The sequence below is a fragment of the Salmo salar genome, chromosome 06 (genome assembly GCF_965601325.2).
Source record: "Salmo salar chromosome 06, fSalSal1, whole genome shotgun sequence".
NCBI lineage: Eukaryota > Metazoa > Chordata > Actinopteri > Salmoniformes > Salmonidae > Salmo > Salmo salar.
The window spans coordinates 83289492-83303158 of record NC_138296.1 but is presented as its reverse complement, the minus strand read 5'-3'; the positions used below and the strand labels follow the sequence as shown (position 1 = coordinate 83303158).

At 41.9% G+C, this 13667-nt stretch overlaps 1 protein-coding gene and 1 long non-coding RNA gene across 2 annotated transcripts; both read left to right on the top strand.

Annotated features, from left to right (window-relative positions):
- Window positions 1-7580: 7580 nt before the first annotated feature.
- On the top strand, window positions 7581-10986 carry LOC106608147 (uncharacterized). The gene is made up of 2 exons (XR_001329399.3): window positions 7581-7706; window positions 9973-10986. It is a non-coding gene; the product is annotated as an uncharacterized LOC106608147 (long non-coding RNA).
- Window positions 7700-10986, top strand: LOC106608146 (kelch repeat and BTB domain-containing protein 11). The gene has a single exon (XM_014205903.3). The coding sequence runs from the start codon at window positions 7780-7782 to the stop codon at window positions 8905-8907; it is 1128 nt and encodes a 375-aa protein (XP_014061378.1). The 5' UTR covers window positions 7700-7779; the 3' UTR covers window positions 8908-10986.
- Window positions 10987-13667: the final 2681 nt, after the last annotated feature.

The following is a 13667-nucleotide window of genomic DNA, read 5'->3' as shown; positions in this document are numbered from 1 at the left end:
TTTTTAGTTTCCAGGGCTACAGGAGAGGAGTGGATTGCCTATTGGAATGAGGAGGCCTGTGAACACAAAGATGCTAGTAGATGATGTCCATTGTTGGCGACTGAGTGACATCAGTGGGTACTAGCACAACAACATGCCATGTTGCAACATGACAAAGCTCTTTCTGACCCTCTGTCAAAAATGTCTCATTGACCGTTACACAAACGAATCGAAATGTTAGTGCTGCAAAATACTGAAAAGTTTCTTGATTATTTTAACTGCTTAATGGGTCATTTCCTACCTACAGTGTGATTCCATTCATGGGTGATTAAGATGAGCTTTCCTCCCACATGTGACCCTGGAACTGAGGATTCAGGTGACCTGAGACACCTCAGGGGTACAGAGTAAGGACGCGTCAGCTACACAGGAATTCAGCTGGTCTAAAAGACAGCTGCACAGGAAGTGAGGGGGCCTTAAAAGTCTTCCCCTTCCCATGACTTCTTACTGTATTACCCATGTAGCAACAGCAGAGGACATCAAACACTGATGATGTCACTGAGGACAACAAACATTGATGTCACTGAGGATAACAAACATTGAGTCACAATCTGTCTTTATCAATCCTGCTGTCTTATCATCAGAGAGGTTCTCTTCTATGATGTGTAGAAAGCTTTTTGCACCAAATTGCTTTGAAGCATTACCCAAGAGGATATTAGTGGGTATTAATTTCCTGTAACATTTTAGATTGGCTCAGTATGACTCAACGTCAGCTCAGATTAATATGTTTTTTAGATGTACATTCTCAAAAGATATTGTGGCGCCAATGACAGGAAAGCAGCATAAACACAGCTTGCTGCCCTAATGTGGGTTCTCTCGTTCTGTGTGGTTGGTCAGTCAGCCAACACTAAGGGACAGGTGTTATATTAGGCCCAGCAAGTCCTGGTAGTTGGCAAGTGTTTCCTGCAATCACCCACCAAGACCAGTTAGCAAGAGTTTCCTGCAATCACACAGAAAGTGTTTCCTGTAATTACACAGCTGCTGATCCAGCCCTGAGACGTATGTTATCATTCCGACAAGGGAGACACACAGAAGGACAGAAAGTCTAACTAGCACAGCTTGGGATAGGGATTTGAAAGTGCAAGTAGAGTACAAACACAGCCATGCATGGGCAGATGTATTGATTAGGAGGAGTGAGTGAGTCACTACTACTTCCCGTTCCTTTTTATAGGAAACACATAGTGACGGATTCTTTCTTGGTTCCACAAGCTCTGAGTGAGTGGCGTGGGCATCTATTAAAGCCTATAGACCTGTGCTAGCTGTGATTCTTCTACCAAGGTGTATCTAGATCTGGGGTGATTCAGGTCTAAGGAGGGAGGTAGTAGCAAATAATAGTCATGCTAACTTAGCCATCCGCTATGCTAGCTGTGATTCTACTGGGACTCAGCTGTGAACACAGGTTCCCCTGCAGGTGGCTGTGGCTGAGGCAGGGTAATGGTGATCTCGTTGAGGTGGAAATACCAGGGAGAGAGGAACAAGAGAAACAAACCCTGGCCAACGGGGCTTCCTTTCTTTCACTCTTCCACTCTGTGTGTGTGTGTGTGTGTGTGTGTGTGTGTGTGTGTGTGTGTGTGTGTGTGTGTGTGTGTGTGTGTGTGTGTGCAGTGTCCTTCCTTGGGTTGGGTAAGAGGGTGGCTGGGTGGCCCCAGGCTTCACTGAGGGAATGAAAGTTCTGTTCTGTTTCTGCCTTCAATTCAACAATTGATGGTTAGTTTGCTAGACTTCAGCTTCCAGTTTTCTGTCAGACTCACTGTTTTAAGGCTCTGCGTGCATGATATTTTACCTGTGAATATGAAACGTCATCCTAAACAGTTTTACTCTGAACATTTCTAATCTTCCATTTCTAGGTAGTCACGTGACTTCACTTAAGAACCCTTCTTCTGCTTCTGCTAGATAGACTACAAATTCTACCTGCATTAGCAAAACAAGGAAATTTACTTGCAAATTCTTCAAATGGAAAACATTATGGAGATAAGGAGTGGAATTCATATTCATATTTCCAGCACAGTGTTTCTCTATCAGAAGAGCTCTCTAAATCAAAGCTCTCTGCTGCTGCTAGAACTATTTTATAATATTCATGAGCATGCATGTCATTAAAGTTCCTGATACCATTTTGGTTTGAAGCAGAGACTTGCGGAACTCCTTGCAGATTATGAGTACATTTTGAGTCTTTGAATTTCCTCTCCATTGGCATCGGCACAACTCTTGCCCTCTATAATTGGTAACTATACAGTACTTACTACACGTGCTATCATCTACAGTAAAGTATTACTGTTGTTTTGCATGGTGTAGATATAAACTGCTGTTATGTCTAACTTCATGTGCCACTCAGTGAACCTTTTTGCTTAAATATACCACATCTCCTTGGGCCTTATTTCTGAATTATATACCCTACCCTCTTGGGCCTTATTTCTGAATTATATACCACACCCCCTTGAGCCTTATTGCTGAATTATATACCACACCCCCTTGAGCCTTATTGCTGAATTATATACCATACCCCCATGGGCCTTATTTCTGAATTATATACCAAACCCCCTTGGGCCTTATTGCTGAATTATATACCACACCCCCTTGAGCCTTATTTCTGAATTATATACCACACCCCCTTGGGCCTTATTTCTGAATTATATACCACACCCCCTTGGGCCTTATTTCTGAATTATATACCACACCCCCTTGGGCCTTATTTCTGGATTATATACCACACCCCCTTGGGCCTTATTTCTGAATTATATACCACACCCCCTTGGGCCTTATTTCTGAATTATATACCACACCCCCTTGAGCCTTATTTCTGAATTATATACCACACCCCCTTGAGCCTTATTTCTGAATTGTATACCACACCCCCTTGGGCCTTATTTCTGAATTATATACCACACCCCCTTGGGCCTTATTGCTGAATTATATACCACACCCCCTTGGGCCTTATTGCTGAATTATATACCACACCCCCTTGGGCCTTAATGCTGAATTATATACCACACCCCCTTCGGCCTTATTGCTGAATTATATACCACACCCCCTTGGGTCTTTTTGCTTAAATATGCAACACCCCCTTGAGCCTTATTTCTGAATTATATACGACACCTCTTTGAGCCTTATTTCTGAATTATATACCACACCCCCTTTGGCTGTATTGCTGGAATATCCCTCATTCACCAGCTCATCTCTGCTGTCAGGGTGAGGTCAGGCATCAGTGGTTTACCTAGGAGTTGTGTGTAGTCCTCTATTGGAGGCCACCCACTAAGCTTCATTATCTCTCCTATAAGAGCCTGTGGACTGGCTCTTTCTCACCATTGTTCACCTATTGGAGGCCATCCACTAATCTCCTTTATCCCTCCTATAAGAGCCTGTGGTCTGGCTCTTTCTCGCCATTGTTCACCTATTGGAGGCCATCCACTAGCTTCTTTATCCTTCCTATAAGAGCCTGCGGTCTGGCTCTTTCTCACCACTGTTCCTGAGCTGTTTAGAATGACCTTCTGCTTCACTGTGCCAACAGCCATTTCTAATGCGCTGTGCAGAGGGGACGCTTTTCCCATGTGGTTATCTACATGTCCTGAGCCAGTCTCACCTCACGATACCACAGGTACTACTCAAATAGTATTTTAGAGGGCTTGGGCTCTGTCTAGCGGTTGCTGGTTGTTCTATTTGCTATTACCATTGGGATTATTCAATGCACACTTATCTTCTCGGTTAGAGATAAGAAATTAGGCGTTTGGCAGAAGGGGATTTTGAAAATGCCAAAGCACGTTTACCCCTTTATATTGTAGACCTACTTTCTCTGGAATTTCAACGCCACTGTTCAATTTTAGGTGCCTTCAATATTGAGTCTGATAACTGGATATATGCACAGTGTGAATCTGATGTATATGTTTTTGTTTAGCTATCCAACCCCACACTGCTCTTTTCTTAATACAGCTTTCATATAATAACATAAGGCTGCAGTAATACCTCGACTAACCTGTACCCCCGCACATTTACTCGGTACTGGTACCCCCTGTATATAGCCTGACTAACCTGCACCCCCGCACATTGACTCGGTACTGGTACCCCCTGTATATAGCCTGACTAACCTGCACCCCCGCACATTGACTCGGTACTGGTACCCCCTGTATATAGCCTCATTAGTGTTATTTTGTTGTGTTACTTTTTATTTTATTTTTTTACTTTAGTTTTACTTTAGTCTAGTAAATATTTTCTTAACTCTAATTTCTTAAAACTGCATTGTTGGTTAAGGGCTTGTAAGTAAGCATTTCATTGTAAGGTGGTTGTATTCGGCGTATGTGACAAATACGATTTGATAAATTAACCAATAATCCGATCAAATGTATCAAGGGGTATAGATTAAGCCATTTGTCCTGCATGCGTGCATTTCTATGGCATTCATTAAAGTCATATACAATATTACAGACCATAACTACTCCTGTGAAGGGTTAATAAAGGAGGAGGCTTTAGTGAATATATTTTTTGTTCTTTTTTTATATATAAAAAAATGTCATTATGCAAAATTAACAACTTACATCCCTACCTCAAACATGTCTAACAAAACAAAACACAGGTATAAACAAGAAAATACTAAATACATACAAAAAAGTATAATTATATATATATAACATTAAAAACCAAAATTATATAAAAAATATAATTAAAAAAATATAACAATTCTAGTGCAATTGTATTCACTCTGAAAAAATATAATTATAATGATTCAGGAAGATGGAATTCTTATTGTTATTCACTAGGGATAATGTCTTAACAAGATTACTAAATTCAATCAAAATTATTGGTAATTTTGGTATAGAAATCTGTAATTATTGTTTGTGTATAAAGTATTCGACAAAAATAATTTAAAAAATCACAATCATTTCAATGGTCTTGTTATCATTGCAATAGTAACATATATCCTTCACGTCAAAAAGATGGGTAGTGTTCAAAAAGGTAAATACGTATTCTGCAAGGTTTTTCCAAAAATATATCACAGATTTACATTCATAGAACAAGTGAGTGAGATTTTAGCCGCCTTTGCAGAGATGAGTGTACAACTCACCTTCTGTCCCGACATTAAATTACATAATCCACAAAATTAGTTTAGGAGCAAGGTACATTTTCAATCAATAGCATTATTATTTTTTACATATTTTCTCAAATTTGGTTTGGATAGGATACAAAGTTCTGTTGCAAGGAATTATGGTTGAAGGGTGACTTAAATCAAATCTAAATCCGAAACTGACAGTTCATGTTTTAGAGGTAACACTTCGATCACACCAACAGTGTTTTTGCATTTTGGTACACCGGAATTACATTCATTTCCAAAGAAATGCTGCATTTGCCTTGCAGCATTTTTACATTTTATTTTATTTCACCAGGTAGGCCAGTTGAGAACAAGTTCTCATTTACAACTGCGACCTGGCCATTGCGTTGCTGTGCAGAGGCAGTTGCTGTGCGTTCGGTGTGGTGCATAGGTTGGATTTATCGAACGTATGCGTCAAACTGTATGCGTAGATGGCCTGACAGAAATGGTAGCAGAAGGTGAATGTTGAACTTTGTTGCATACATATCCAGATGATGCTGCCCGACACTGTCGGTGTGATCGAAGCGTTAGAATGGCTCTTTCTTCAAGCGGTCTTGCCATCGGTAAAGCCCTTATAACGGCGCAGCAACGGAAAAATAACCAGACTGCATAGACGCATCACATTTTGCAGCTGGGGGAGTGTAGTAGCCTAAGTATGACATTAACTTTGCATTTTAGTTACTGTGATGTTGTAGTTAATGCATTTTTCTTTAGTTAGTTACAATTAGTATGGTTCGTTCTGAAAATGTGATTTGTTATTTACTGAGGTGGTTCCATGTTTCAAATGAGGCACCCAATAAGTAATTACACAATCAACACAAATCCTCTGATATAGACCATATTAAAATGTATATCTCAAAAAGATAATTTATCAATATAGATATATTAATCATTTAAAGAAAGTCAGAATACAGTGGTGAATACAGCCACATCCACACATGGGATTTATATCACTAGAGCACCCATGTGAGTTTTCTGGATTCCTATCAACCTTGCCTTTGGCAAAGCCCTGCACAGTCTCAAATATTTTTCATTGTGTCACTCTGAGCTGCATAGCCATAAGAAACAATTAACTAGAATTGTGTTTAGAAGAGTGAAATTAGTTTATCTCGATGCTGTTACTTCTAATTCCCACACCTCCCCACAGATGACGGCACCAGCACCTGTTGAACCCTGAAATGAAGATGGACAAAGGAAAAAATAGGATTGTCTCGTCGTTGATCCCCAGTTCCTTGCATGTCGTAATCCTCTGGCTCTGTTCCTGCATGGAAAATTCATTTCATTTCTATTTCCCTCTGATCAAATGAAAAGGGGGAATAACAGACCCGAGGAGATACACTGAGATCTTATTATTGCTTCCTGTAGCCCAAGAGATTGAAGGACTAAAAAGGGATATTTCAGGGGCGATTACAATAACATCTCTTAATTTATATGACATCAATATATTGCAGCAATATTGGAATATTGGACCTGTCTGATTTATCTAAAACATGAACAAAAATGTATATATCCCAAACCCGTGCGTTGCGATAATGGATGAGAGTGCGCACTGCGTCCTGTTATTCCCAGAGGTGGAAGATTAGCGCCAACTCCCCTGTCTGTCAGGAGAACGGGCAGGTAGACAAAATGGCTTTGGAAATATCCCTTAAATGAAAGATCCAGAGAAAATCAAAACTTTGGGCCCAATGTTTTATTTTACTACGCAAGTCAGTAAAATGACGGCCTACCCAGGACGACGTTGGGCCAATTGTGCGCCGCCCTATGAGACTCCCAATCACGGCGGGATGTGATTCAGCCTGGATTCGAACCAGGGTCTGTACAATTAGTATGGTTCGTTATACTGGGATGCAGCGCCTTAAACCGCTGCGCCACTCGAGAGCCCACTTGTTGAAATGGACAATGGTGTCATGGGTCTTAGATGTTATAATGGTAGCCCACCAAGGAATGGCTGAGTAAATGCAAATGAAGATCGAATGCATGGGCCAGCGCTGAATGAGAATACTCCAACCCCACATCTCAACAAAGAGCAGCACTGTTCAATAGAGCCCGATGCGGTGGAGGACAACTGCCGCGCGCAGGCGGACGTCGCACACAGCCTGGGCTTTTCCCTCTTCTGCCTGGATGACGAAAGGAAAACACGGAGCGCACCTCTCGTGTGTTAAGTCAGCCGTGGAGCTGTGAAAGGTCAGTGTCAGATTTATAAAGCGAGTTCCCAGGCGGGGCAGAGGAAGGGGAGTTCTGCGCCTGTCACCTTTTGTATCAACGCAGAAGCACAGGAGCGCGGACAGACAGGCAGTGCGGGACAGACGGCTGTGGGGGGGGGGGGAGCTACCCAGAAGCTACACAGGGAAACCAAGCACCGCAGTCCAGGCAGATAGGATGGGGATGTGGGAACGGCATATATGCTTCTGAAGATAAGTCTGATTTAGTGATTGAAGTGTCTGGAAAGAAACTTGAAGCGCATAAAGCCGTTTTGGCTGAGAAAAGTGACTATTTCAAGGCGCGGCAGTCCCGAGACGTATGCCGAGTAAAGGGGGTGCGTTTTAAGGCTTTGACAATATTGGTGGATTCCATTTACTCGTCCCGAATGCAGGTTAGTAAGGTTAATATTTTAGAGGTCATCACCCGGGCTAATTCCTTGCGCGGTTCAAGCTGCTGTCGATAAAATGTCGGAGCAGATTACCGTTGAGAACTGCTATGAGATTTTGACAATAGCCAAAAGGCAACGTATCGGTGAATTGAAGCAGAAAGCCTACAAGCACATGAGTGACAATTTCTTGGAAATACTGCGTGATCCTGCTGTCTATGGGCGTTTGACGGGAGGGGAGAGAGAGCTGATTCTCACTATGAGAATGGAGGGAAAGAGGGCGTTGGTGGTGGCTGAAATCAACGAGGTGTATGACCGCGCCGGGAGCAGACCTCCAAGCCGTGAGAACAGTCGCCCTCAGAGCCCTCTATCGATGGTGTCCCTGGAGGAGAACCATGTGATTTACTATTACAACGAGGAGACAAAGGACTGGAAAGTGCTGACGAAGATGCCGGATGAAATCAACACAAAGGGCTCTGGGATATGCACCATGTACAATTATCTATTCGTAGCAGGTGGAATCAAAGTGCAGGGCGACAAAGGCAAGGTCTCAGACAAGGTGTTCTGCTACAACCCTCTCACTGACAGCTGGGGCGAAATACGACCGCTCACCCAGGGTCGGTCTCAGCTCAAGCTGGTGTCCATGGACGGCTACCTGTTTGCAATCGGAGGGGAGTGTCTATTCACGGTGGAGAAATACGACCCTCGCACTGATAGATGGAGCCCTGTGGCGCCGCTACCAAAAGGGGCGTTCGCTGTTGCGCACGAGGCAACGACCTGTAATGGAGAGCTTTTCGTATCCGGAGGCTCTCTCTTTTATCGTCTGCTAAGATATGACAATAGAAGAGCTGATTGGGAGGAATGCCCGTTCAACAACAGCAGGAAGAAATCCACCGACATGGTGGCGTTCAAAAACTTCATCTACAGGTTTGACGTCAACCGTGACTATGGCGTCAACGTGTTCAAATACAACACTGTGGTGAAAATATGGCATGACAGTGCGTCCCTGGAGCAGACCAACCCCTTGCCCTTTCGCTGTGCTGTCATTGGCAACACTATTTACTGTGTGAACAAGTCCCAAACATTGCAGTTTGTTGTGGAAGAGGAGAATGAACAGTTTCTGCCTGATGCAGAAGCACTCAGAGCACCTGTAGAGGCTAAAGGTGCCCTTGTTCCATTTGTCCTGGCTCTGCCTAAAACAGCCTGAGACAGAATAATGCACAATATTTACCTGTTTTTGGAGACTCACTAAAAGCGGCCTCAGAAATGTCATTTGAGGACAAAATATGCAGTGTTTGATAAAAGACTGTGATAAGAATGACAAATTAAATAATTTGTCAATTTTCATGAACAGTATTTGTAATTCCTACCAGAGGACAGTAATATTGTGATAGGCTCCTCTTATCTTGCCTCTGTGGCTATACACTTCAACAGCTCTACAGAAACAATGTAGCCTACTGTATAGACCTAGGTGATGTCAATAGGCAGAACTTTTTCATCCAACAGCACTGCCAAAGCAATATTTATTCCCAAGTGTTTGTAATTCAATGTCAATATAACTATTGCATGATTCCAATAGTTTTCCTCTCTGAGAGTATTACCTGTTATTACTAAGTGGAAACATTGCCGTGTGCTTTCTTGGAGTAGGAATAAAACGTGTTGCAAAGCAGCTGTTGCCAAAACCAGGGGAGAGATACACAATGGGAGATAACAGGGATCACTGTTGGTATAATATTACCTACTATGACTTTATTACAGGGAATGATAGAACATCCCACCGTATGGTAAAGGATTAGCAGCATCAAGAAACCCATTTGAATGTCTAAGGAAAGTCTGGTTTGAGTGGCTATATTGTCTGTTAGTCTGTGGCCTGGATAATGACATGTATTTTTCACATTACTTTAAGTATGTTGTCTTCCAAACCCTCTCAGCCCTGATGCCCTGACCACAGGCGGACAGTCTCATTTTACAGCTGGGCATATTGACCCATAACGCCAACTCTCCAAAATGTGCTTAGTTAGGCACTAAAGATATTTGTGAGATTCATGTTTTTTGACACCTTAGAGTATTTTTTTTAATTTGTATTTTTTTGTTACACTTTTCACCCTTGTCTGCGGCGATTGTGCAATAGTTTATTTATCAATCCATCAATGGACAGCAGTTTGTGAAACTAATGTACTCAACAGCATGTTGTGAAATTCACAGTTGGGATAGTTGCTGTTGCAGCACAGCTTCCTTTTATTTATTTAACCTTTATTAACCTTCCTTTTAGAGCGCCTGGAGAGGGCTAAGGCTGTTTACAGCAAGACCAGGGCTACGGCTGTTTACAGCAGGACCAGGGCTTTGCTCCAATGTATGCTTTGCCTGGACACACAGTCCAGCCAGCAGGGACAAAGAGAGGGTAATTCACTCAACCCTCAAGGGGAAAAGACTCACTGTGAAATGAGAATATGACCCTGTCTGCCAGTGAATGAAAATCCAATTGTGCTTACACACACACACACACACACACACACACACACACACACACACACACACACACACACACACACACACACACACACACACACACACACACACACACACACACACACACACACACACACACACACACACACACACAGTGTGAGGCCTGTGACTTGCTGCCAAGTCTCGGTGGGCCCATATGCTGATGGTCTCTGCCCTAAGGTGTGCCATGTTTACTTACTGTGGGAGCCTATAGGCTCTAACAATATAATCAATCATCCCCTCACCTCTCTGTCATAGTAATAGATCCTGTTTCAAAGGGAATGACATTCAAAGACGTGAAGTCATCCTTACAGTATGTCGTTATTTTATCCTGTTCAGTGAAGAGTGCACCTTTGAAAATGTAGCTGCCTTTCTGTGCCACACCCATTGCTGAGGGCAAGGCCAGGTTTTAATGTACTGTAACTTCAAGTCCTAGCTTCCTCTGTCTTTTAGGGTGTTTCTTACCGCAATAAAAACCTTTTTTGATTATATATTTAAAAAAAATATTATTATTTTTGAGGATTATTAGTGCTTGTGTTTATATGACAAAGATCCCGCCATTAAGGTCTATATTTAGCTTTCTGCTGGGTCTAATTAAAAGTCTTCATGAATGAGCATGCTGTGTGAGTTAAGTTTATGTGGACCAAGGCAATCGACTGCCGAACTAATGGCCGAAGGCTAATAATACTAATTCAAGGCTTGTAAGCTTGTGAGTGATGGTGTTGGGTGTTTCACTTTCAGTATGTTTGAATTGCTGTAATAAAAACAGTTATTTGCATCTCCCACCTGCTCGCTCACTCACTCGCTGGCTGGCTGTTTATTTCATGTTTATGGTTTGACAGCTTCAATGGTTTTCAATCATACCTTATTTATCTGCTATATGACAGCCTTTCAACTCCAAGCCAACCACATTCACTACTGTAGTGGTGTATAGTACATTATCAATATATTGATGTTTGGTGTGTTAACGTACTGCCTCATTGACGGATGTAGGGATCTTGCACACAAATATACAGTATCTTTGTCAAATTATCAAAGATTTCAGCCAAAGTCGTAGACTATTCTCTCTGCTACTGGATGGCAGCACTACCGTTCTATCAAGTCTGGAACCAACAAAACCCTGAACAGCTTCTACCACCAAGCCATAATACTGCTAAATAGTTAAATAGTTAACCAAATAGCTACCCGGACTATCTGCATTGACCCTTTTTACACAATGTGTTTTGTCTCATCACATACGCTGCTGTTACTGTTTAATATCTATCCCTTCATTCCTAGGTACAGTTTCGGAAGTTTACGTCGGAAGTTTAAGTCAGAAGTTTACATACACCTTAGCCAAATACATTTAAACTCAGTTTTCACAATACCTGGCATTTAATTCTAGTAAAAATGCCCTGTTTTAGGTCAGTTAGGATCATCACTTTATTTTAAGAATGTGAAATGTCAGAATAATAGTATAGAGAATGATTTATTTCAGCTTTCATTTCTTTCATCACATTCCAAGTGGGTCAGAAGTGTACATACACTCAATTAGTATTTGGTAGCATTACCTTTAAATTGTTTAACTTGGGTTAAACGTTTCGGGTAGCCTTCCACAAGCTTCCCACAAGAAGTTGGATGAATTTTGGCCTATTCCTCCTGACAGAGCTGGTGTAACTGAGTCAGGTTTGTAGGCCTTCTTGCTCGCACACGCTTTTTCAGTTCTGACCACAAATTTTCTATAGGATTGACGTCAGGGCTTTGTGATGGCCACTCCAATACCTTGACTTTGTTGTGCTTAAGTCATTTTGCCACAACTTTGGAAGTATGCTTGGGATCATTGTCCATTTCGAATACACATTTGCGACCAAGCTTAAACTTTCTGACTGATGTCTTGAGATGTTGCTTCAATATATCCACATAATTTTCCTCCCTCATGATGCCATCTATTTTGTGAAGTGCACTAGTCCCTCATTAGGTCAAAACAGTTCGGATTTTGTTTCATCAGACCAGAGGACATTTCTCCAAAAAGTACGATCTTTGTCCCCATGTGCAGTTGCAAACCGTAGTCTGGCTTTTATTTATGGCGGTTTTGGAGCAGTGGGTTCTTCTTTGCTGACCTGCCTTTCAGGTTATGTCGATATAGGACTTGTTTTACTGTGGATATAGATACTTTTGTACCTGTTTCCTCCAGCATCTTCACAAGGTCCTTTGCTGTTGTTCTGGGATTGATTTGCACTTTTCACACCAAAGTACGTCCATCTCTAGGAGACAGAACGTGTCTCCTTCCTGAGCGGTATGACGGCTGCGTGGTCCCATGGTGTTTATACTTGCATACTATTGTTTGTACAGATGAATGTGGTACCTTCAGGCGTTTGGAAATTGGTCCCAAGGATGAACCAGACTTGTGGAGGTCTACAATGTTTTTTCTGAGGTCTTGGCTGATTTCTTTTGATTTTCCCATGATGTCAAGCAAAGAGGCACTGAGTTTGAAGGTAGGCCTTGAAATGCATCCACAGGTACACCTCCAATTGACTCAAATTATGTCAATTAGCCTATCAGAAGCTTCTAAAGCCATGACATCATTTTCTGGAATTTTCCAAGCTGTTTAATGGCACAGTCAACTTAGTGGATGTAAACTTCTGACCCACTGGAATTGTGATACACTGAATTATAAGTGAAATAATCTGTCTGTAAACAATTGTTGGAAGAATCACTTGTGTCATGCACAAAGTAGATGTCCTAACGACTTGCCAAAACTATAGTTTGTTAACAAGAAATTTGTGGAGTGGTTGAAAAACGAGTTTTAATGACTCCAACCTAAGTGTATGTAAATTTCCGACTTCAACTTTATATGTAAATATGTACCTCAAATACCTCGTACCCCTGCACATTGACTCAGTACTGGTACCCCGTGTATATAAGTTATGGTTCCTCATTGTGTATTTATTATTATGTGTTTTACTTTTCTATTATTTTATCTATTTTCTTACTCTCTGCATTGTTGGGAGGGGCCCGCAAGTAAGCATTTCACTGTTAGTCTACACCTGCTGTTTACGAAGCATGTGACAAATACTATTTGATTTGTAATGACACAACACACTACTAGTAGGTGAGGAGAATATGAAAGTGTTTCTGTGACATTCACAAGTAATATCATCAATCTTACCTAGAGGTCAGTTGTGCTAGTATTTCAGTTCTGGGAGTTTTGTGGCATCTCTATGCTGTACACTCAATACAACAGAAAATAGTTATTGACTGAACTGTGTTCAGATTGGTTGTTAATTGGAAGTCAACCAGCACTGGCGGTATTATCTCCTGTCTCCTGCAGAATGGAAGGAGTGCCGGTGTTGTGCCGAAAAGCTCCCCCCTGCCAGAATCCCCCCCCCCCCCCCACATGAACGCACACGCACTCAATTCTTCATTGCTACAACTTGCTTGCTAACTGAGATTTCTGATCACGTTAGGCTGCATTTCATT